At 48.9% G+C, this 25,369-nt stretch overlaps 1 protein-coding gene across 2 annotated transcripts in view; it reads left to right on the top strand.

Moving 5' to 3' along the window:
• GCKR (glucokinase regulator) overlaps positions 1-25,369 on the top strand; it is a 460,619-nt gene that overhangs the window by 261,058 nt on the left and 174,192 nt on the right. The window contains exon 1 of one of the 2 annotated variants that reach the window (XM_069605445.1): positions 5,139-5,337. The exons of the other annotated variant lie outside the window; for it this stretch is intronic. Within the exon in view, the coding sequence (XP_069461546.1) occupies positions 5,278-5,337 (60 nt within the window). The 5' untranslated portion in view covers positions 5,139-5,277. Of the gene's footprint in view, positions 1-5,138; positions 5,338-25,369 lie in introns of those variants that run through there. 2 annotated transcript variants of the gene reach the window in all.

The raw sequence follows: 25,369 nt of genomic DNA, 5'->3' as shown, positions 1-25,369 counted from the left end.
TTATATAAGTGTTAGTATCATCCTTGGCTGCGATCAAGTCTACACCCCATCAGCTGAGCAAGAGAAGAGGGAAGGCGAAAGCCCGTCCACTGCACCAAAGACGTCGAGATCCAGCAAAATCATAATTTGACCGGAGTCGTATATAACTCCCACATCCCCAGGATTGTACGGCGATGGGGAGACAATATTGAAGATGTGGCAAGATGAAACGCAACATAAGCATGTGCCGGGTGGCACGGTGTTCATTCCCAATTTGGCTACGATCACAAATCCTCTGAGGAATTTTATCTGAAGTTATACCGCGTAGAAGTGGACTGCGTTCACTCAGACAGCATTTGTGAAGGCCAAAGCAGCCGCTGTGGAGAACACAACAATGACATTCTTTAACCGTCCTTGCCAATCAGAAATGTTGGTTGATGAAAGTCCAGTATTTCATACATTTGTGTGCTTGTGTTGTGTGTAGTGAGTGAATGCATGATAATAAGCGTGCCTGTGAATGAGCGAGTACATGCTGTTTGTGCATGTCTGTAGTAAACATGTGTTTGTGTTGGGCACTGGAGCTCATATTGGCATGATCCCCCTCCCCACCAACCAAACTCAGCTCCCTGTGTAAAGTGCTGGGGGGCACAGTTGGCAGGCATGGTCATTTGTTTACTGGGCATCTATGATAGATGCCTAGTACAAAATACCATGCCCCCCCTTTTGGGCCCCCGAGCGCCTTGCATGCTCACATAATAACATTGTGGGCGTTCTAGGCACAGAGTTGCCCGGGGGGCAGGCATGCCATTTTTTTTTTACTGGGCATCTATGATAAAGCCAGCATGATAAGTCTTATTATGTAGCAAGACTGGAATTTTGGTGCAGCCAGTATAACCATTTCTTACGACGGAGTGATATTTTGGATTGGTCATCTTTGATAAAGGAAGCATGACAAATGTTATTACGTGGCTCGACTGGAAATTTGGTGCAGCCAGTCTAGCCATTTCTTCCTGTGGCGTGATGTTTTGCCTTGGTCATCCTTGATATAAGCAGCATGATCAGGGTTATTCCTTGCGTAGACTGGCATTTTGGTGCAGGGCATCTTTGACAATGCAAGCATTATAAGTGTTATGTGACTAGACCAGTAGTTTGATGCAGTCAGTTTGGACATGATCCATACTGTTGCATGGCATTTTTAATGGTAAAGCCAACCGCTCTGAGGTGTGGATACTGCCATATACTAGCTGGGTGGGCATGGACTTGTTTTCTTATAGTATCATTAGTAGCATTATACCCAAAGTAACTATGAGTATGTTCTTATATGGGAATAACGGCATACACTGTTTCAACTGTCATGAAATTATATGGGCAGAGCCAGTGTAAAAATGTATCTATACTGGCATTTACTGTGGGCAAATATATCATGAAAATGTGTTGGGTAAATGCACCTGTGCACTGTTGGTCATTTGCATCTATTGATTTTTTTTCATGGGTTACCCTACAAAAGCAATTTCAAACTCTTTGGATTTTTACCCAATAATTTTTTTTTTATGTGTGCTGTAAAATGCACAATTTTTTGCCATTAAGACATTTCTCGGTAGAGGGAAATCCCCCTAACCACTCCCAATTGGTTCAGGTTCGGTCGCTCTGACATATTTGGGGAAAATACTTGCAACCTTCCAATCAAAAAATCCATCAGCCGCCACTGGGATGCACAGTCAGAAATTTACAACTGAGAATTCTATGGGAGAAAGTGAGACTCCTGCAACCTCCTTTCGCCTTGTACTTGGCACCTATGATAGTCTATCCTTGACTTTCATTTGAAACTGAGGTATGAGGGATATCTCTTCTGTTAAACTCTTTCTGACTTGCTTAAAGCTGAGTTCGAAGCATGTCTCTTCTGTTAAATACCATCTCTAACTACACGTTATTTCAAACTGATCTGTGAGCAGGGACGCTGAGTACGGGGGGGGGCTGCGGGGCCCGGGTTCCCCAGCAAAATGAAATCGGGGCTGAACCCCCCTGCCCTCCAGGCCGGAGAGAAGAGACGCAGTATGGGTGGCCCTTTGTTCCATCCATACTGTGACGCTCTCTGGCGGCCCGGGTAAAAGCCGGGGAAAAACGATGTTTAGAAATTGTGGGACAGATGCAAAACAAGTCTGTCCCTCAGTTTCTAAAAATCGTTTTGGGTTGGGTATACTTCTACGTCTGTAGAGGTACACCCAACCCAGAAGGACTTTTAGAAATGGAGGTACAGATGCAAAGCAAGGGAGGGGGCAGGGAGCAGGGGCAGGGAGAGGGCAAATGAGACTGTTTGCATGTCTCTGAGTGTGCACGTGGTGAGGGTGAATGCTATGGGCAGGGAGCGGAGGCGTATGAGCCAGCACTTTCGAGTAGAGCAGCCATATTTGAAATGGGGCAATGCTGGTACTCCTCAGTTAGCTCGCTATACTCTTGATGGGATAGTACTGCTGTAACAGGGCTTCTGTAATTGTTGAATCTTCTCAGCGATAATACTATGCTTTTGTTGAGGCAATGCTAGTTCATCTTGGTGGGGCTGCTATACGTTTGATGGGACAACATCAGCACCTCTCAGTTGAGCTGCTACACTCTTATTGACAAGGCCCCAGCACTTCTCAACAGATGGATTTCTTTTTATTTTAATTGGTTATTTATAATGCGTGTACTACCCAGAGGTTTCTAAGCGCGGACTGAGGGAGCGAACCTGTGTCGCGACGACCGAGGGAGCGAACCTGTGTTGCACGGACTGAGGGAGAGAACCTGTGTTGCGCGGACCGAGGGATCGAACCTGTGTTGGTCTGTGTCGTCTTGCTTCCAAGGCGAGCACATTGCACCTGAACTATCCTTCCGATACTCTAAAGATCTGAAGTACATTTAATGATACAGAACCACAACTATTGAGCACCTGTCAATATATAAGTCTGTCATCATAAGTATAACTCAACACTGTTGTGGTTATACAGGAGCTCATGCATTTAAAGGGATGGAATTACTCAGAATGTAGCAGCACTATTCAATAACCCAAAGTTCTTAACCATAGTTAATGTGAAAATACTACAGTTCTCACCGTTGGGACAGTACTGCCACTTCTCACAGAGGCTTCTACACCTTTTATGGGGCAGCACTGATCCAGCCAACTGCTCACATGCTCAGAATTGTCATTTCTTAGCAGGACTGCAACACTATACCATTGTGTTCTGTGTGTTGAGTGCTTCTTCACCACCAATGTGCATTCATGGCTCTCTCCGAGTGTCTAAATAGTAGATCTGTCTACATTCAATTGGCAACAGGCATGTCTGGAGCTGCCTGCTGTCCATAAACTGCCACTCAGGATGTTGGGAGCCGTGATGGGGCAAGGGATAGAAGGCTCGAGCCTGTCGGATAGCAGAATCAGCAGGGTCTTAAAACCGGCTCACTCCCTCTGGAGGGGCCATCAGGCAAAATGAGCCTGATCCCACATACAGGGGGTTGTTACCCCTTTATCTCTCCTGAATGAAAGAATAAGCTCTTCCAGACACAAGTTATCACCCCTGCACACACATTGAATGAATATGGTATGGATCTATAGATCGAGAAAACTGGAGTGACAATTCAGAGTGTTTTAACAGAAATATAATTGTCTTCCCAGATGGGAGACTGACTCCATTCATATACATGGGGTCACTGAGAAGACCAAGAGTGAAACTGTACATTCAGTTGTGAGATTACCAGCAACGGGTATACTATGCTCCAAGGAGTGAGGTGCCCACTCAGTATATCACACTGTTTATAGGTGTGAGACCCATCCTGAATGCTTCCCCAAAGAGCCCTGGCCAGAGTTTCACACTGAAGAAGTGAGCATGTGATCCGGGGTCTGCCGCCCACACACACGCAGGGGATTCCCATGCTCCCACTTGCAAGATTTGCACCAAATTAGTGAGATTGTGCTCCAAGGTAGGAGGCACCCGCAGTCTTTGCTCTGACGTTTGACACACTCACAGGATGGGACGGCATTTTGTTCTCCCATGCTAGTTGTGTTGCTTTGCCTTTTGAGGGCTGCTACAACCTGGATGATTATAGAGAGGTGGAGTAGGGGCCGTGATGGTCTACTGGAATGCAACAGGAAGGCTTATACCTCCTTCTTACTTGACTTTAGTATATGCAGTACATGCTAGCCAATGTTTCCACTGTTCTGCGCTGCAGGCGCCTCCACCCCTCCCCCCGCGTGCCATTGCACCAAGTTGGCGACTACATGCAAATTTGCAGTCCTATAACTGCCAGTGATGTCCAGTATTTGGCCCCCCCTCTGGGAAATTCATAAGTTGGCTCCCCTGGCTGTGAGTGACGTCGGCTTGAGTTAAAGGAATGCAGTCTCTTCCTGAGTGCATAGGGCACTTTTGCAACTGTTCAACATGGGTTCATGTTGTAGGATGTATATTAAGTTGAAGCAACACTTTATTGACTTAAACCTACTCTGGACATGTTTCATTTCTCAAACCAGCCTGGTAAACTATAGGTATTGGCTTGTAGACCATTTTTTTGTGTGCCTGCACTCTCTCCCCTCCATCCCCTCGCTGCATTTATGCCCCCTGGTCTGCCCCCTGATACTGATTTCTAGTACGCCACTGCCTGTAGGTTAGGTGTGGGATGGAGCCTGTCACTATGTTTGGGCAGCTGGCCTCTAACTATGCCCCAGGCACCGGTGCCAGTGCTTGTCCTGAATAACAGGGCCGAGCAGGTGAAGCATTAAGCTCTGACCTGGCCTTGCAGTGACGCAGTGACGCAAAGACGGCCATGGCGGACGTGCCAGGGTTCACACGCACAGAGAGAGGACTGACGCAGGCGCTTAGCTCAGGCCTGCCGCTCCATCCTCAGGTGGGGGGGAGGTGGGCAGGGAGATGTTTACCGTCGCTTGGAAAGTCAGAGCATGCCAGGTCCAGCGATCAGCACGAGGGCAGCAAGAGATAGAGGCGGCTTGAAGTTAAACAACAAAGATTAATCATTAGCACGGAAACTGATAAAGTTGGGACAAACATGGTTTTCGTTGAGTGTGCAGGCCATGTGAAGGCATCAGGAAGAGTTAGGGGTAAAGGGCAGGCACATCCAAGGAGAGCAAACAGGTGGAGAGGGAGCGACACTGGCGACAAGGGTTGGGGCGGTTGGCAGTACTCAAGAACCGCAGAGAGTTAAGAGTGAGAAAGCAACACCAGGGAGGACCCTGGCCTCTGTGCATTGGTTTAACCCACCGCTGGTACAGAGGACCCACTGCATAGCACTTGGTGGTCTCCTATTGGTACCATGAGGGGGACAAGAAGATACAAGCATGTGATCGAGACGCCGGATCCTGGCAAGTGGGAGGTAAGTCGGGGCTATATGGCTGCATCGTTGCGAGTGGGACGTAAGTGAAGGCCGTATGGTTACATTGTTGTGAGTGGGAGGTAAGTGAAGACCGTATGGTTACATTGTTGTGAGTGGGAGGTAAGTGAAGGTCATATGGTTACATTGTTGTGAGTGGGAGGTAAGTGAAGGCCGTATGGTTACATTGTTGCAAGTGTGAGGTAAGTGAAGGCCATATGGTTACATTGTTGTGAGTGGGAGGTGTGAGTGGGAGGTAACTGAAGTCTGTATGGTTACATTTTTGCGAGTGGGGCATAAGTGAAGGCTGTATGGTTACATTGTTGCATTTGAGAGGTAAGTGAAGACTGTATGGTTATATTGTAGCAAGTGGGGGTAAGTGAAGGCCGTATGGCTGCATCGTTGTGAGTGGGTGTTAAGTGAAGTCTATATGGTTACATTGTTGTGAGTGGGAGGTAAGTGAAGGCTGTATGGTTACATTGTTGCGAGTGGGAGGTAAGTGAAGGCTATCTGGTTGCATTATTGCGAGTAGGATGTAAGTGAAGGCTGTATGTTACATTGTTGTGAGTGGGAGCTAAGTGAAGGCTACACGGTTACATTGTTGGGAGTGAGAGGTAAGTGAAGGCAATATAGCTGCATCGTTGTGAGTGTGAGGTAAGTGAAGGCTATAAGGTTACATTGTTGTGAGTAAGAGGTAAGTGAAGGCTGTATGGTTGCATTGTTGCAAGTGGGAAGTAAGTGAAGGCTGTATGGTTACAATGTTGTGAGTGGGAGGTAAGTGAAGGCTGTATGGTTACATTGTAGCGAGTAAGAGGTAAGTGAAGGCTGTATGGTTGCATTGTTGCAAGTGGGAAGTAAGTGAAGGCTGTATGGTTACATTGTTGCGAGTAAGAGGTAAGTGAAGGCTGTATGGTTGCATTGTTGCAAGTGGGAAGTAAGTGAAGGCTATATGGTTACATTGTTGCGAGTAAGAGGTAAGTGAAGGCTGTATGGTTGCATTGTTGCAAGTGGGAAGTAAGTGAAGGCTGTATGGTTACATTGTTGTGAGTGGGAGGTAAGTGAAGGCTGTATGGTTACATTGTTGTGAGTGGGAGGTAAGTGAAGGCTGTATGGTTACATTGTTGCAAGTAAGAGGTAAGTGAAGGCTGTATGGTTGCATTGTTGCAAGTGGGAAGTAAGTGAAGGCTGTATGGTTACATTGTTGTGTGTGGGAGGTAAGTGAAGGCTGTATGGTTACATTGTTGTGAGTGGGAGGTAAGTGAAGGCTGTATGGTTACATTGTTGTGAGTGGGAGGTAAGTGAAGGCTGTATGGTTATATTGTTGCGAGTAAGAGGTAAGTGAAGGCTTTATGGTTGCATTGTTGCAAGTGGGAAGTAAGTGAAGGCTGTATGGTTACATTGTTGTGAGTGGGAGGTAAGTGAAGGCTGTATGGTAATATTGTTGCGAGTGGGAGGTAAGTGAAGGCTATCTGGTTGCATTATTGCGAGTAGGATGTAAGTGAAGGCTGTATGTTACATTGTTGTGAGTGGGAGCTAAGTGAAGGCTACACGGTTACATTGTTGGGAGTGAGAGGTAAGTGAAAGCAATATGGCTGCATCGTTGTGAGTGTGAGGTAAGTGAAGGCTATAAGGTTACATTGTTGCGAGTAAGAGGTAAGTGAAGGCTGTATGGTTGCATTGTTGCAAGTGGGAAGTAAGTGAAGGCTGTATGGTTACATTGTTGCGAGTAAGAGGTAAGTGAACGCTATCTGGTTGCATAGTTGCGAGTGGGAGGTAAGTGAAAGCTGTTTGGTTGCATCATTGCGAGTGGGAGGTAAGTGAAGGCCGTATGGTTACATTGTTGCAAGTGGGAGGTAAGTGAAGGCTATATGACTGCATGGTTGCGAGTGGGAGGTAAGTGAAGGCTGTTTGGTTGCATCATTGCGAGTGGGAGGTAAGTGAAGGCCGTATGGTTACATTGTTGCAAGTGGGAGGTAAGTGAAGGCTATATGACTGCATGGTTGCGAGTGGGAGGTAAGTGAAGGCTGTTTGGTTGCATCATTGCGAGTGGGAGGTAAGTGAAGGCTGTATGGTTGCAGGAATGTTGAACTTCGAGCTTGTGCACATAATGGTGGTCTTTGTGGTTGTCTTTGTAAATTTGGGCTAGTATGGTCGACCCACCGAATTGAAATAGCCAGTCAGTGTTGATAATCAATTTTGCAAGTAACGTCTACTGAAAATGATTGTGTTCATTGGTACCAAATGCATTGTAGTTAATACCAGGTTTTTATGAAATGCTTTATTTCAAATTCCTCCCATTTCTAATCACTGTAATAACAAAGTCTTATATAATGAGGGAGCGGTCGTTATTGTGGAATAATGACCCACCAACCCAAGTTATCGCCTGAGGCAATGCTAAGAGACATAACTTGGAGGAGGGCCATTGTGTTAAGTGGAAATGACCCCTGCAGAGGTCTAGTGGCCTATTAGCACACATTGGTGATAGCAGTATACTAGTAGGCTATTAGCACACATTGGTGATAGCAGTATACTAGTAGCCTATTATCACACATCGGTGATAGCAGTATACTAGTAGGCTATTATCACACATCGGTGATAGCAGTATACTAGTAGCCTATTAGCACGCATTGGTGATAGCAGTATACTAGAAGCCTATTAGCACACATTGTTGATAGCAGTATACTATTAGCCTATTAGCACACTTTGGTGATAGCAGTATACTATAAGCCTATTAGCACACATTGGTGCTAACAGTAGTATTCTAGAAGCCTACTAGCACACATTGGTGATAGCAGTAAACTAGTAACCTATTAGCACATATTGGTGATAGCAGTATACTAGAAGCCTATTAGCACACATTGTTGATAGCAGTATACTATTAGCCTATTAGCACACATTGGTGCTAACAGTAGTATTCTAGAAGCCTACTAGCACACATTAGTGATAGCAGTATTGGGTCTGGAGCTTTGGTGCTGACGTATAAAGCATTATTTTAAGAGTGAGTAAAGTAAACAGACAAAAAGTGTTCATATATTAAATAAGGTTTTATAAAGTCATATTTAAATAACATGGATGTCACTACATGGCACACATTTTAATTGCAAGCTTGGTTTAACTGGAGCTGTTTTAACATGAGCATGTTTTAGATATAATGGAAAAGTAAACAGTATCGTTATACAAAGTGGAAGCATTTTTCCATGTTTCACCATTTTCGCATGAAATTTGCATAGTGAAAAAAAAATCCTCCCAAGGTCTAATTGATTGACATCTTTCTGCAAAATTGCATTGCTGTCTGTTGGACGCAGAGATGGATTGATTTTGTTTTCCTGTCATGTTCTGAAGTCTGAATGCGTGGAACGAAGCCAATACCAGTAGTTATTGACTGCATTCCGAGCATTCTAATTGGCTGAGAGGAGGTCAATAATGACATACATGTGCTAATAGCTGTTATTGTCATCCAGTTTCATGGTACTTAGCTTATGGACTTCTGAAGCAGGAAGGGCTGAGTCAGTCTTGCAGGAATTCAAACTTGCAAGCTTTAGGCTTGCCACATGCCTGCGTGAGCGCTTACCCTGTGAGCTACCCACCCATAAACTTTCCCCTAAACCTTGGATAATAAGGTCGGGTGACACTCGCTTTGGATAGTTATGGCAACATGGGCGCGTAAATGAGCGCGCACATCAAACAGGAGGAATATTTGAATGTGTTAATGGTGTCATCAGTGGTGTTTCTTGGTCTGGAAAAGATCTGGGGCTACGCTAATGTCGGGACTGTCGGGACTCAGGGCTAGCTCGCCTTTTGGATGTAGTGTCTGAGCTTCTATCCAGGGCTACGCTAATGTCGGGACTGTCGGGACTCAGGGCTAGCTCGCCTTTTGGATGTAGTGTCTGAGCTTCTATCCGGGGCTACGCTAATGTCGGGACTGTCGGGACTCAGGGCTAGCTCGCCTTTTGGATGTAGTGTCTGAGCTTCTATCCAGGGCTACACTAATGTCGGGACTGTCGGGACTCAGGGCTAGCTCACCTTTTGGATGTAGTGTCTGAGCTTCTATCCGGGGCTACGCTAATGTCGGGACTGTCGGGACTCAGGGCTAGCTCGCCTTTTGGATGTAGTGTCTGAGCTTCTATCCGGGGCTAGGCTAATGTCGGGACTGTCGGGACTCAGGGCTAGCTCGCCTTTTGGATGTAGTGTCTGAGCTTCTATCCGGGGCTACGCTAATGTCGGGACTGTCGGGACTCAGGGCTAGCTCGCCTTTTGGATGTAGTGTCTGAGCTTCTATCCGGGGCTACGCTAATGTCGGGACTGTCGGGACTCAGGGCTAGCTCGCCTTTTGGATGTAGTGTCTGAGCTTCTATCCGGGGCTAGGCTAATGTCGGGACTGTCGGGACTCAGGGCTAGCTCGCCTTTTGGATGTAGTGTCTGAGCTTCTATCCGGGGCTACGCTAATGTCGGGACTGTCGGGACTCAGGGCTAGCTCGCCTTTTGGATGTAGTGTCTGAGCTTCTATCCGGGGCTACGCTAATGTCGGGACTGTCGGGACTCAGGGCTAGCTCGCCTTTTGGATGTAGTGTCTGAGCTTCTATCCGGGGCTACGCTAATGTCGGGACTGTCGGGACTCAGGGCTAGCTCGCCTTTTGGATGTAGTGTCTGAGCTTCTATCCGGGGCTACGCTAATGTCGGGACTGTCGGGACTCAGGGCTAGCTCGCCTTTTGGATGTAGTGTCTGAGCTTCTATCCGGGGCTACGCTAATGTCGGGACTGTCGGGACTCAGGGCTAGCTCGCCTTTTGGATGTAGTGTCTGAGCTTCTATCCGGGGCTACGCTAATGTCGGGACTGTCGGGACTCAGGGCTAGCTCGCCTTTTGGATGTAGTGTCTGAGCTTCTATCCGGGGCTACGCTAATGTCGGGACTGTCGGGACTCGGGGCTAGCTCGCCTTTTGGTTGTAGCCCCTGAGCTTCTATCCGGGGCTACGCTAATGTCGGGACTGTCGGGACTCAGGGCTAGCTCGCCTTTTGGTTGTAGCCCCTGAGCTTCTATCCGGGGCTACGCTAATGTCGGGACTGTCGGGACTCAGGGCTAGCTCGCCTTTTGGATGTAGTGTCTGAGCTTCTATCCGGGGCTACGCTAATGTCGGGACTGTCGGGACTCAGGGCTAGCTCGCCTTTTGGATGTAGTGTCTGAGCTTCTATCCAGGGCTACGCTAATGTCGGGACTGTCGGGACTCAGGGCTAGCTCGCCTTTTGGTTGTAGCCCCTGAGCTTCTATCCGGGGCTACGCTAATGTCGGGACTGTCGGGACTCAGGGCTAGCTCGCCTTTTGGATGTAGTGTCTGAGCTTCTATCCGGGGCTACGCTAATGTCGGGACTGTCGGGACTCAGGGCTAGCTCGCCTTTTGGATGTAGTGTCTGAGCTTCTATCCAGGGCTACACTAATGTCGGGACTGGCAGGACCCGGGGCTAATGTCGGGACTGGCAGGACCCGGGGCTAGCTCGCCTTTTGGTTGTAGCGTCTGAGCTTCTATCCGGGGCTACAGCCAAAAGACCCAGGGCTATAGCCCCCTCAACCGCCCCGCCCCCTAACAATACCTCTGCATCACAGGATCCTTGTACAGTTGCAGTACTTGGCAGTAATCACTCATCACCACTCCCTGTCTTAATGTTATCCCCCTACACCCCCCACTCCCCGGTCTGGCAGTCTAGACACGGAAAGTGACATCGCCAACAGCTGCCACATATCCAGCTGTGCCATGAGGCTGCAGATTGGCTATGCATCATGGTTTAACTTTTTAGATCTGGCTTGAGAGAGCTTTGCCTCTCAGCCAGGGCACATCAGCACTATGTAGAAGGGTCTTGCTGCCAATCAGATGCTCCTTGCTGCATACAGGGCGCATCATGGTGGTAGCGCTGTTATAGCATTACCCATTATTTAGAATTCATCTTAACGGTTAAGGTTTCGGGGAACCAGTTGTTCATTTAGACGCACATTATTATGTATTTATTTTCATTAGATCAATTGTTTTAGGTCAAATAGGCTAACACCGATTTTGAGAGATCCTTTTGTTTCAATGCTGCTTGATATATTGATGTTTATTTTTTTTTTTTTTTGCGCTGCATTACAGTGTGGTTAATAAATATAGTAGTATAGCTCCCATTCCATAACACTAGCAAAGCAGAAAGGTGGTTGCAGAAGGCTTCATACATTCATCTAAGCCTCTGGTATTGCCCAGGGAAACACTCAGGATCTTGTCAAGCCATTACAATAGAAGAAGGACTATGTACAAACCAGGCTTGGTCTCACCCCAAACAAGGCAGTGCACCTTGAACTTCTAGGTCACATCCATCATTGGCCCATCACCAGAGAGCTGTAGATTGGGACTCGAGGCACAGCAGGCTCGAAACCCAGAGCCGGGGCGGGGCCAAGCCTGATTTGCATATGGTCTTTTCCTGCTGTTATGACACAGCAGTCTGAAAAGCAATTATATGGAGGGTTGCACAGAGCACTTGGCAGAGATTAAGACTAATTCATAACTTTCCTGCCATCAGCCTTCAGTTTTGCACTCTTCACCCTGAGTGGGACGGGCATGCCCTGATGTGGGCAGCAGAGCTGCTGTGCGTAGCAACCCAAGCTACTCCTCACTGATGATGCCCAGCAAGGCCCACACATGTGTGGGGATGCTCGTGGTCTTGTGCAGAAGGAATCTGGACTAGCGGCTCAGGCTCGACAGCCCTTTTGGGTTGGGACCAAGTCTGATTTGCATAGTATTTCCCCTTCTGTGATGGCATGACAGGCTGAAAAATGCTGCCATGGAGAGTTGCCCAGAGCTGTGCCAGTGGTTAAACGGAATTCAAGCCCTTTCAAGCCACCAACCTTCACTTTCCCTATCCACAACCAACTGCTCTGTGAAGTAGAGTACACTTCATTGGGGGGCTATTGCATCTTAAATAAATAAGTATTTCCATGAGTGCCATCTTGGAATGGTGCCTGACCATGCTATGTTTACTTCTGTGTGCCAGCTATGTGATGATAATTTAAGTGTGTGTTTGTTTTCCATGTGTGTGACAACATTCAGCTGCAGATGTAATTGTGCATTATAGTGGAGGAATCACGGTATCACTGAATTTTAACTTTGACTTGTAGCACGTAATACAAAAATGCAACATATTGAATTAATCTCTGCATTTTTTAAAGGAGACTATTGTTTCTTCCAGCTTATTTTTGCAAAACAGTGTAATTTAAAGGTGCCCAAAATATGGCCCGTAGGCCAGGTGCCCTTTCAGGGCAGGATTTATAGCCCGCTCAATGGAGTTGGACGATGGTTATTTGTTCTCTAAACCTTAGAGATCAAACTGTGCAAAACAGGATTTAAAGCAGGGTGACTCGCCTTCATTGTCTACGTGTTTATTTGAAACACTTGTGTATAGGCGCGTTATAAATGCCTTATCATATCATATATGGAAGAGGTACAAAATCACCAAAACAAAACATAAAACATATCCTTCAAACTCGAATTAAAAAAACATCCCAAAAATAAAAACACTCAATGCTCCGTGAAGATACCAGGGCCAGTGCCCGCTTCGGGAAACCGGGTGAATGCACTGACTATTTTGAGGTGGCCACGAGAGTTCATCAGGGCTGTGTGCTAGCGCCCGTCCTCTTCACTCTCTACATAAATGGCCTATAAATGGCCTGTTCAGAGCATTAGTGTACACAAAAGCAGACTTCCTGTGGGTCGGTAAAAAAGCATTCCCCTTGCCTGCTTATGCTGACGATACCGTGCTTATTGCACGGACGCCAATAGCCCTACAAAAGCTGATCAATAATTACACTGATTTTATGACAGAGTTAAAACTTACCATAAATATGAGCAAATCCACAGTGATGGCATGTAGTGCTGGGAGAGGGAAAACAGTCACAAATCATCCCATGGTGAGCAACGGGTCTGTTATCCCCAGGGTAAGAAAGTTCGATTACCTACGTATCCGTTTCTCAGACAACTGGAGCGGGATGGCCCATGTTCAGAGACAAGGCACAAAAATGAAACAGGCATTGGCGGGTATTGCAAGAAACCACTAAGTCTCGTTATGGAAGTGTATCGCGCACAAACAAAGGCTGTGACCAACTATGGTGCCACCCTGTGGGGGACTGAAAATGCAATGGGTTTTGAAGTTAAAGAATCATTTTCTAAAAAAAAACTGTTGGGCCTTCCCAGGTCAGCCCCTAACTATGCCGTGCACATTGGACTGGGTATCACCCATGCAGCAGGCGATTGCCTTCCTGCACTGGCTGGGGATTTGGTCAAATCCGAAAGCCACTCGGACACATGACATTATTAGATCCCTGTTGCAAGGCCCTCATTGGTGTTGCATGGCACCCCTGTGAGGGGCCATGGTACGTTCCATGGAGTTATGTGGTCACATGGTTACCCATGTGACCAACCTAATAAAAGGTCCGAGCCGCTTCCGGCTCGGCAGTCACGAGTGAACCTGACTCCGCGTGGTGTGTTGTGTTGGTGCCTGGGGGGTGCCTCGCCACGTGTGCTGGGCCCAAGGTCGGGGCCCAGCTGGAGGACGGTGCCCCTGCCGGGCAACGCCGTCCCTGTGGGTCCCCCAACCATGTGAGGCGGGTTGGGGAGCGACCCCGGCCTGGGTGCCCTCAGAGCCGGGGCCGCGGTGGCCAGGTGGACCTGGCCACGTGTGTGGAGCTCCGGTGTCCCGGAGCGGGTGGGATGAGCCCCCACCCTTCATCGTGCGGCGTGATCGCCGCACTGCAGCGTGTGTCGTCGGGTGCCACCCGACCCGAGTGTGGGGCTGCCCGGTGGACCGGGACAGCCCCCAACAATGGCGACGAGGGCTGGAGCCCTGCGTGTGATGCGGCGTCGGCCGCGATGTGGAGGAGCGGAGACTCTCCCCCCTATCCCCGTGGGGGAGAGAAGTTTCTGCGGCGTCGGCCGCGAGAGGGGGGAGAAGTGTGCGGCCCGCGCCGCAGTGAAGAACGCGGGGGCTGCCTCTTTCCCCGTCGGGAGGGAGGGTGCCCCGGCGTTGGCCGCAGCGAGGAACGGCTGACATCGCCGCAGGAGGGGGATGCCGGTTCCCCTCCCCAAGGAGCGCTGGTGCGGCTGATATCGCCGCGGGGAAAGAGAAGGAGGCGGGCCCAACACCAGCTGGGCCCGCAAGGAAATCATGGTGGGCGAGCGGCCCGCCTGTCCCCCGAGGGAGACGGAAGAAGCCCGCGGCATCGGCCGCGTGGGTGGCTGCGCCCCTCCCCCATCGTGAACCTCCCCCCGGCATCAGGGAGGAGGGAAACGAGGGGCCGCGGAACTGCTGAGGCGGCCCCGACAGAGGAGCGGCATCGGCCGCAGCACGGAGGTGGGGCAGGGCCGCCTAACAGCTGACGCGGCCCCCAACGGAAGGCGGGCCCATCATCAGCTGGGCCCGGAAAAAAAAAAATGAAAAAAAAAAGGGATGGTGCAGGCCCGAATCGAACGGGCCTGCAAAGGAAACAAAGGAGGCGGGCCCAGCACCAGCTGGGCTCGCAAGGACAGGGAAGTGCTCGCTCTGAGGAGCGGGCAAAAGAGCTGCCTGCCTTGCCCCTGCAGGCAATGGAGCGGCATCCGCCGCCGTGGGGAAGTCGGCTGCCCCTCTGCTGTCCCCACTCCCATCTGAAGGGGGACGGCCCGCGAGGGTGGGTGTGCCCGCTCCGAGGAGCAAGGAAAAGAGGTGGGGGGGCCACCGTACAGCTGAGGTGGCCCCGGTCCAGGAGAGGGGTGGGTACCGCCCACCAAGGGGGTTGCCTCTCTCTCAAGAGGGGCGGTGGCGGCTGCGGATGCAACAACGCGAAGGAAGTGGGTTCTGCCATCCGGCCATGAGGTTTGCCCCCATACAAGTGGACATAGCCGATGTGGCCCCTGGGCCTCCCCAGGTGCGGCTTTGCCGGTGTTTTGTGTGATCGTAGTAACTGTCCTAAATGAACTCTGGTGAGGGTGCGAGCTGGTTTCCGGCGACTCCATACTGAAGATGGACATCATGAGTGACATTCCCCGGAAGACTGTGAGCCGGCAGACATGGACTTGCTTAAAATGGTCCAGTTAGTGGGCAATGTTGTGTGGTGCGCACCTGTAGGCTCCGAGTGCTTTATGTGGTGCCAGTAGCCCTCACTGGTGCCGTTCAGGGACATGAGAGCCACTCACCCAGGTTAATAAAGGGTGTGTAAAGTAGTAGAGTGGCTCCAGTAGTAGTAGTGGTAGTCGTGGTGGAATTTTGGAGTTTTTGCATTTTGTTATGAAAAAGGAGGAGTGTTGCATGGCACCCCTGTGAGGGGCCATGGTACGTTCCATGGAGTTATGTGGTCACATGGTTACCCATGTGACCAACCTAATAAAAGGTCCGAGCCGCTTCCGGCTCGGCAGTCACGAGTGAACCTGACTCCGCGTGGTGTGTTGTGTTGGTGCCTGGGGGGTGCCTCGCCACGTGTGCTGGGCCCAAGGTCGGGGCCCAGCTGGAGGACGGTGCCCCTGCCGGGCAACGCCGTCCCTGTGGGTCCCCCAACCATGTGAGGCGGGTTGGGGAGCGACCCCGGCCTGGGTGCCCTCAGAGCCGGGGCCGCGGTGGTCAGGTGGACCTGGCCACGTGTGTGGAGCTCCAGTGTCCCGGAGCGGGTGGGATGAGCCCCCACCCTTCATCGTGCGGCGTGATCGCCGCACTGCAGCGTGTGTCGTCGGGTGCCACCCGACCCGAGTGTGGGGCTGCCCGGTGGACCGGGACAGCCCCCAACAATTGGCAAAAACACCCTAGTTGATGCTTATATCTGAATGTGTGCCTATGGTCAATGCACCTTCTCTACAGTGCCCGGCCCAAAATTTGACACTTGCAGAGAGGAGTGCATACATGAGGGCCTTCCGTTCGCGTATTTCCACAAAACGCGAATCCATTGGACTTGTGCTGCGTCGCAACAGGCTCCATTCATCCCCTTCAAAATTAGACATTATTCAGCCATACTTGTGGTATAGCGACAGACAGACCGACAGCTGGGCACGTACTACGGCGCGCGTAAACCTGCTCCTACTGAGGGATATTACGCAGACGTGGCAGGAGCAGAATGTGGCCTGTCCGGGTTGCGTGGGTGCGAAGGAAGACTGCCTACATCTTGTCCTGTTTTGCGCTCAATATCAGGGCATCAGGAAACAAACCATTACCCCACTCCTGAGGGAAGTGAAGTTTACGCACTGTCGCCCCACACTCGTTTCTGCTGCGTGCAGAACCATCAACTGTTGCTTGGGGCATGTCAGAATATCCGAGGAAGGCCTGGAATAGAAGGACGCATATTGTGAACATTTTAATAGAAATTGCCCCCTCTCCAAGCTAATGTTTTCCATCTAAATCAGATGTTAGATGCCACAGGGATGCTTGTTTTACATTGTCGGACATCGCCTGGCATAATTATGGACTGTGTATTTTTTGATTTGTGTATCACAGTTTATTTATGTACATTATGTTTTTAGATTAGACTGTGCATATTTGTTTGTGAGTTCTGGTTTATGGACTTTAGATCCGAATAAACTGTCAAAACTGATAAACACTCCATTACAGAAATAGGCAAGGGAGAGGTAGGACTAACGCCCATGGGAGCAGAAGAAACAAAACAAGGGGTGGATGTCTAAAGGTTGTATTAAGAAGGATATGGGAGTAGACAAAGTCCTGACGCTAGGAGGACCTGTTGTCCTGAGTCCAACCCGTAATCTAGAAAGCGGTCTTCCGCATCTGCAAGGGTCACCTAGTAACTCACACTCACCGGGAGGCGTAGCGGGCCGCCGCGCATTGTCTTGCACTGGGTTGTTGTCCATCTCAGGGAGGAGAATTTGGTCTGCACCTTGCAGTGAACCACCCAAGTCCTGGCATATGTTGGTGACAGTATCAGCCTTCACTATGGCTACCTGCATTTTATGACTTCAGCTTAGGGGAATGAGACCCTTCTGACTTGCACTCATTGTGGGGAGTCCTCCTATGCGCCTCAGGTTGTTCCAAAAAAGACAATAAGTGCACAATATGGCTGTAAAAATGGGGCATACCTGCTGGTGTCTCCTTCCGGTAGGAGTGGTGCTGAGCATGTTGGCATCTGGGCACATGTCTTTTGTCTGGGTGTGCCACCTATGCCCGGGCATCGCCTCCTGGCAAGAGGTGGTCAGCACATCAGTGTCTGGCGAAGCCTAACAGCTCACCCCCCTTGCTCTAGGGGTCTGTCCTAAGCTCCTGGTAGGTGTTCTTCCCTATGGGTAGTCTTTTTGAGTTGCACTACCTGTTTTCCAGGCATTAACACTGCGAGGCTCTTTAGCTGTGATGGGGATCTTGCAGGCTCCATCCTGGTCTGGGTAATAACCCCCATCTGGAAGCTCTGCCAGGTCTCAATCAGTGGTGGGTGCCCGCCATCCCTATAGAAGGCTGCCCAGGCCGCCTGCTCCCTCAGCCTGGCCTGGCTCACTTACTGGCTCAGGTGGCTAAGCCACCTCTGGTTGCACCTCTCTGCCACTATCTGGCCTACTCTGCAGGGCCAATGCAGGTCTCCTCCCTGTGATGTGGTGAAGTTGGGGAGATCGTCACGTGTGCAGGGAGAGAGCCAGACGGCACAGCGAGCGGGTGAGGAGGAGTCAGTAAGGAGTAACGTGGAGATGAATAAAGACGTGGATAGATTACATGGCTGCCCGCAGAGGCGTTGCTGGAGGGGGGAGAGGGGGCTATAGCCCCGGGTCTTTTGGTTGTATCTCCGGCTAGAAGCTCAGGTGTTACAAGGCTAGCTAGCCCCCTGTTCCAACAGTCCCAAAATTAGAGTAGCCCCAGATCTTTTCCAGACCTAGCAACACCCTTGGCGGTCCGCGCCGTAATTGAGTGGCCTCTCAATTAGCACCGTGAGGGCTCCATGTGTTACGGTGGGTGTCCTCCACCAGGAACACAATATTGGTGACGAGGCAGTGTTCATTCCCACTCATGCAGCCGTGCCCGCCGAGGAGAAGGATAAGGCTGGGAGGAGAACTGTGCGTGCGGTGCTGTTAAGACGGATGTCTGAACTCTGTCCTGGTGGCGCAGAAGTTCAGAAGGCCAACCTAATTACTTGGAACAGGGTAACCTCTGGACGAGCCAGACCAATCAAGGTAGCGATCGCGGCGGTCAAGACTAGGTCTCAAGAGGGGTGAGGGTGACTGAAAGCCCGCAATGAGCACACAAAGCAAGAGCGCTTACAAACTACTCCAAACAGTTGTTATATCAAAAATAGATACACATTTATTTTAAGGCCTTTAAAACAATGACCGTAGCGAGAAAATCACAATATCACAATATTAAGCCAACACATACCATATCAACACAATATATATACAAATACAACAGTCGCTAGCGTTTATAAGCACGAAATGTGTAGTCCACCTGCAAGGGAAGGAAAACAGGCAGTGCGATAACGCTTTAGACTCAGTTCGCCTTCAGAGGCACCTAACTAGATGGAAGTCCGAGCCCTGCGAAGAGTGGAGCCTTGTGCTTAAAGTACCTGCCACGCCGGTGCCCACGGGCAAAAGGAGAAGCTCTTCGGAGGAAGTCAGGCAGTTCGGGTTAGTGCACAGCAGAAGGAGAACAGGTTCCGCAACTCAAGCGCAGCCTCCATAGCGGGCAGAAGCAGAGCGCGAGTACGGCCAAAAGGGTGCTGTTTTTACACAGCGGGGAAAAGCAATGGGCTACTGCAGGAGGGCGACCAGATCCTAGCTATACTACTCACCGGTCCCCGAAGCAAGCAGACCCAGGCTTCTCCACGTTAGTTTCAGCAGCTGGCAGGTTCAGAAGAGCAGGGAACGCCTCGTAGTTGTGTAGAGCAAAAAGACGTCCCAATCGACGAAACCAGCACAGTTTGTTGCCGCAGCAGGACAACGGAGCGGCCGTGTGTATTCGAGCCAAATGTACACTCCTCCCTTCAGACTTGGGAATGCCAAGTGTACGAAGCGTGGGAGAGTGACCAGGACTCGAAATACAACACAACCTGGCGGCGGTTACAGAGCAGGACTCCCTTGTAAGCTGGTCAGTCAACTGGATGGCCCAGAGACGCTTCCGAAGGCTTACTTGGCAGGAGTTGATGAAGTCCCCGGGAATAGCTGTTCCTGCTATTCCAAAGGTCGAAGCACCAGTACAGGCCTTCTGGTTCGATCAAAGGAGGAAAGGGTTTCACAGGACGACAGCAGTGCAAAGGAGGATTCCTTCAGCGGGTCACCAGCGATTCCTCGGTCCAGCCTCTTGGTTGCAGGATACTTGGCTCCTGTATTCCTTCGTTCATGAGAACTCAGGAGATCGACATGGTAGTGGTGTTTCCAGCTCCCACTTATCCACGGTTCCCTTCGCGCCAAAACGGAGGGGAGCCAATGGGAGATCCGCTCATCAACACACATACCATACGTGGACCAATCACGGACCACGGTGGTCCCAGGCATTCTCACCACCCTAGACTCTCTGGCACCCAGGATGTGTATTGGGACCAGACATCCCAGCCCACACCCTGGAGGCACACAAAAGACATGTAGAAGCCCGCGAAAGCAACCACGTTTCGCGGGAAAGTACATGCCCAAATAAGGAAGGCCCCGGGTCGCTCGACCTGGGGAAGGTGAAGGGAGCAAGACGGTCAGTGGACAAGACAAAGGAGCCTCGTGGTCTGGCCATTTTGGGAGCCAGGCCACCATTTTGGGTTCAGTGCGAAAAACGTGCTCAGAACGCCAAAAGGAGCTCAAAATAAACAAAACGATCGCTGCCACCATTCGAGTCCCTGAATGACTTGCACCGATCAAATACCATCCTAAAAGAGTATCTAGGGCCTGTAGAAGGCTAGAGACCCAAGAGAGCTGTAACTTAGCTTACAGTGCCCTCTTGTGTCATGTTGCACTAAAGCCGCAACACGATAAAAGAAACTACGGGAAACAGCGTTCCCCGGTACTGACTGTCTTAAGGGCATGTCAGTTTCCCCATAAGAAAAGAGCGAAAGCCCAGAGGAGTGCGGCAGAAGGCTGCACTTCTCTGGCAAAGTCAAGAACAAGGTGAAAAACAACAGCAAAAAGTTTAGGGGTTGCCACATGGAAGGAAAATTACCTACAATTACGAAATCTTTCCTAACAGGTGCACCGCAGAGAAAGCGGCTGTGACTCCAGCCCCGGCAATGGAAGGTGTGCGGAGCATTATCCCAGCGTGCGAGGACCGCACAGGATAAGGCAAAGCAGTGGTGAAAGACTGCAGGATACCCCAAGGAGTGAGGCTGCGCTGAACGGAAAATCACAGGGAGGGTGAGCGGACCAGAGAGGAAACACCAGGTGACTGTACACGGGTCGGCAGGCTGGCTGACACGCTCCGGTCCCACAGACAGGGACGTCATTTCACCAAAATGCCAGGGGTAGTGAAAGTGACATCACACGACCCTTAACATCTGATGACATCACAGGAAGTGATGTCATTTGACCTCACCCCAAAGTGACATCACAGGAAGCGATGGAACACAACCTTTCACCCCTTGACAAGACAGGAAGTGGCATCACCTAGCATTGTTTCCAAGTACACTTCGAAAAATAAGGATAGAATATCACTGTAAAGTGATATACATTTTTACAGGAACGGATCACCATATGTATCATTCATATCAGCGTGAATAGGTCCATATTACCAAATTACTGTGAATGCAAGCAGACGTCCGAGGCCAAATGATAATGATGTGTTATTATGTAGCACTTACGCTCAAGTGCTTCTTATAGAACAAATACACATACAATATCACGTAACCGGTGTTGGTACTAATTTATCAACCTCGGCAGGATGAAAGGCTGAGTTGACCTTGCCGGGAGTCGAACCTGCAACCTACAGATCACACGCACATTGCAGCAGCAGTGAGCGCTCAACCCACTGAGCTATTGTGCCAGCTATAGCTATCAGAAAACCAACAACTCCCGAAAACAAAGAGCAACATGCTGCTAGCCATAGCTCAGTTTAATTTAAAAAAAAGATTTTTTTTTCTTAACTTTTTTTTTAGGGGTAGCAAGCGAGACCTCAGGGGTAGCAAGGGAGACCCCAGGCGTCGCAGCTGAGACCCCTGCTGACTACTAAATGACATCCCTGCCCACAGAGAGGGACACACAGGATACTTTCACCAGTAAGGGTGGCAGGTATAGACTCACAGGCATGCTCAGGCGTACCAGTCGAATTCACAAGTACCACAATTCATGAAATAAGAGGACAGGAAAGCAGGCAAAGAGGCCTGTGCACACAGGGGGCCGAAGTGGAGCCACAACATCAGCTTTACGCCTGCCATCACTGATCGGGGCAAAGATTGCACAAACCTGTAGCATCTATGCTACGCAAATGTAAACCTGCCTGACCGAGGAGACCTGCCTGATCACACCATGGTTCCCTGTCATGGAATCCCGTGGCAGCCAAGCGAGCACGAGTTCCCAGCCTGAGGCCTGGAATTAGAATGCGAGTTGAAGATCAACGTTGGACGTCTCCCTCCTCTTTCCCTGTATATTTATACTTATATACCTGTTAACTCTAATAAATATATTTATCCCTCTCAAATCAACTCTGGGTAGTGTCCATTGTTCAGCCCCGACACTACAATTGGCGACGAGGATCTTCAATTCACCGCGTGAGGTTGCCGGGTGTAAGGATCTACAATATTACATCTCTGTGGCCGCTCCGCTCATGTCCGAGCGTTGTAGTGGCCCAATATATATTCATTAGGTGTGGACCTCTCAATCTCAATCCCGGTGTTGCAGTGGTCCCTGAATCACACCCAAAGCAAGGTATGGCTTGTTCTTATGAGCGCAGCGTCGCATTTCCAAACGTTAACACGCGCATTAGCGTTTACCTGCCAATCGCGTCCCTGTATGGAATATGTAACAAGGAAATTAATTGTTCCTCTTAAAGCTGCATACACGCCGTTGGCGATAAGGAAGTGAACTGGTCTGGTCTCGAAGCCACAGTTGTATATTATATTACAGCCTAAGCCACGTTGTTATGTGCACATGTTGGCGTTTCATTCATGCCCACAGTCATTATTACTCATTAATCGCTGTGTTGCACAACACGCAATATCAAGTGGACCTGTGTTGATAAAGAAGCACCTAGAGGAACATAATATTCAGGCATTGACTATGGCTAGAGGCTGCGCTGTTCACAGCAATCATACATGGAATGCACTTGTACATGATAATTAAGGATTGTCCCAGCATATTACTAGGCAAGTAGTACATACCATTTCTGGAAGGCTATACCAAGCTTAGCCATCACCAACACAGCATACTGCATTATGGCTTTCAGCAGTGTTCCCCCACCTGCATTCTTCATGCCTGACACCAATGAGCCTGGCATTTCCGTGGAAAAGATGGATTAAGTCATTTGAACACTATGCTGGAGTTGTTTGTGGTCCAAATTGCAGTGCAGAAAAAAGGAAATCTCTGTTGTCACATTGTTTGGGTCCGGCGGGTCAGGAGAAGTATGAAACCCTGCCAGAATTATCAACAGAAGAAACTTCAGACATCAATGAATATGAGCGTGCAGTCAAGAAAATTGACAAACATTTTGAAAAGAAAATAAGTATTATTTTGGAGAGGTACAAATTTGGCAAGAGAACACAAGAGGAGGGAGAAAGTGTTGAGAAATTCATCACTGCTTTAAGGAAACTCTCCAAGTCATGCAATTTCAATGACCAACTCAATGAAAGACTAAGGGACCAGTTTATGCTGGAATGCCGGAGTGCCAAAGTGAGAGAGAGACTCTGGTCAGAAAATGATCCGTCACTAGATATAGTGCTTCGTGTAGCGAAGGAGGTGGAACATACCGGGGAGTGTGTAAAAGAATTAGAAAATAAAGTGAAACATATGTAAATTGAAACCAATAAAATGAAATCTGCCAAAGTATCTTGCAATATTACGGATGAAACTGAATCCATATCTATGATTAATAATCCCTCTGTTAAACGAAAGACGTTGGCCAGACAATACAAGCTGTCACAGTCTGACAAGGGGAAGTATGGGATTAACCAGAAGGGACATCCTCATGACCGCACCAGAAAAGATAGTCCTGAAAAACAACACACAAACTCAAGAAGAAGACGCCAAGGGAGGTGTAGTAGGTGTGATAGTGCCAATCACTGGGCCGATGATCCAGAGTGCCCAGCCTTAAAAATGATATGCAGCAGATGCAAAGGTAAAGGTCATTATTCGAGATGCTGCAGGTTTCACAATTCTTCCACTAATTGGATAGGAGTTAACTCGGACAGCGGCCACAGTTGTGGAGAGGAAAGTGAAGAATGTGTTTTCGTCATAACCGGCGATGATGATGAGGAAGTTCTAGAAAGTCCCAAAGCCATGGTTTTGGTTGATGGTGTAGAATTACACATGATGATTGACACCGGTGCAAAGTACACGCTACTGCCACAACATTTATGGGACAAGGAAAAGCATGAATATCTGCACGAAACCGATATCAACCCCAGAGCTTATGGTAGTGTGAGGATTGACACCATAGGTTGGTTCTGGGGCAAGGTGAAATTTAAAGATAGGAAAGCCAAAGGCAAAGTTTACATCACCAGTGTAGGCAGGACACTGCTATTAAGTTGGACTCACCAAAGCAAACTGCAAGTCAAATTAGATTCTACGGTTGAAGAATTGGTATTTGCCATCAACAATGATGTGGGTAAACCAGAGAATAGTCGTGATGCAGCTAAAGGGAACACCATAGATGTCATGCAAGTTGTCTTCCGTGACGATGTGGGATGCCTTCAAGGTTACGTGCATGAAATACAGTTAAGACCTAATCATGTTCCAGTTGCCCAGAAATTGAGGAACTTTCCTTTGTCCATGCGTGATGAAGTCAGAAGGGAAATAAAAGGAATGGAAGAACAAGGAATCATTGAAAGTATTGATGCCAGTGAATGGGTCTCGCCGCTGGTTGTCATTAGAAAAAAGTCAGGAAAACTCAGAATTTGTATAGACATGAGAGAGTTAAACAAGTGTGTTGTCCCTGACTGACATCCTCTTCCCAACATACAAGATTTAATCTCCACAATTGGGCCATTAAGTTTTTTTTCCACTTTGGATTTGACCTCTGCGTACCACCAAGCCAGATTACATAAACGATCCAGACATCTCACTGCTTTCATTACGCCGGATGGCCTCTATAAATTCAAGAGGATGCCATTCGGTTTGGTGTCCGCCGCATCAGTGTTCCAGAAGATAATGCACAACTTGTTCGAGGGCGTACCTGGTGTAATTTGTTATTAAGATGACATCTTAGTATACGCTGACAATCAAAAATTGCATGATGAGAGACTTGAGTATGTGTGCGAGAAGTTATACAAAGCAGGGATGACTTTAAGCAAGGATAAGTGTACAATGAATTGCTCTGAAATAGAATATTTAGGACGCAAGATCTCTGCCGATGGAATTTCACCGAAACCCCAATTAGTCAATACCTTCAATAAGATGCCCAGACCATGCAACAAGGAAGAGGTTTGCACATTTATTGGAATGGCAGAATACTACACCAAGTTTGTTCAGGACTTTGCAATCCACACTGTTCCTTTACGAGAACTACTCAAAAAGAAGAGCTTTGAGTGGAACGATGACTGCGAGGAAGAGTTCAGTTTCATTAAAGCTGCAATAGGTTCAGCTCCGGCATTAAAGAATTTCTGCAGTGACAGGAAAACGATTATCAAGACCGATGCTAGTAATGTTGACCTCAGAGTTGTTGTCACACAAGAAGATAAAGGGCATGAAGCTTTAATTGCATTTGCTTCGAGGTTGCTGAAAGGAGCTGAATTATCATATGTTGCAATTGAGAAAGAAGCGTTGGCGATAAAATGGGCAGCTGAAAAATTCAGGAGTTTCATATGAGGCAGTCAAGTAGAATTTCGTACAGACCATAAACCATTGATCCACGTATTCACGTCAAAAGGCTTGGACAAGGTTTCAAATAGAATCAGGAGGTGGGTGATGCTTCTTGAAGAGTACAATTACACAGTACGTTAGG

This window comes from Ambystoma mexicanum, chromosome 4p (genome assembly GCF_040938575.1).
Source record: "Ambystoma mexicanum isolate Mex_15411 chromosome 4p, UKY_AmexF1_1, whole genome shotgun sequence".
Classification (NCBI taxonomy): Eukaryota; Metazoa; Chordata; class Amphibia; order Caudata; family Ambystomatidae; genus Ambystoma; species Ambystoma mexicanum.
Note: the sequence above shows the minus strand (reverse complement) of the source record. Positions and strands in the feature narration are given on the sequence as shown.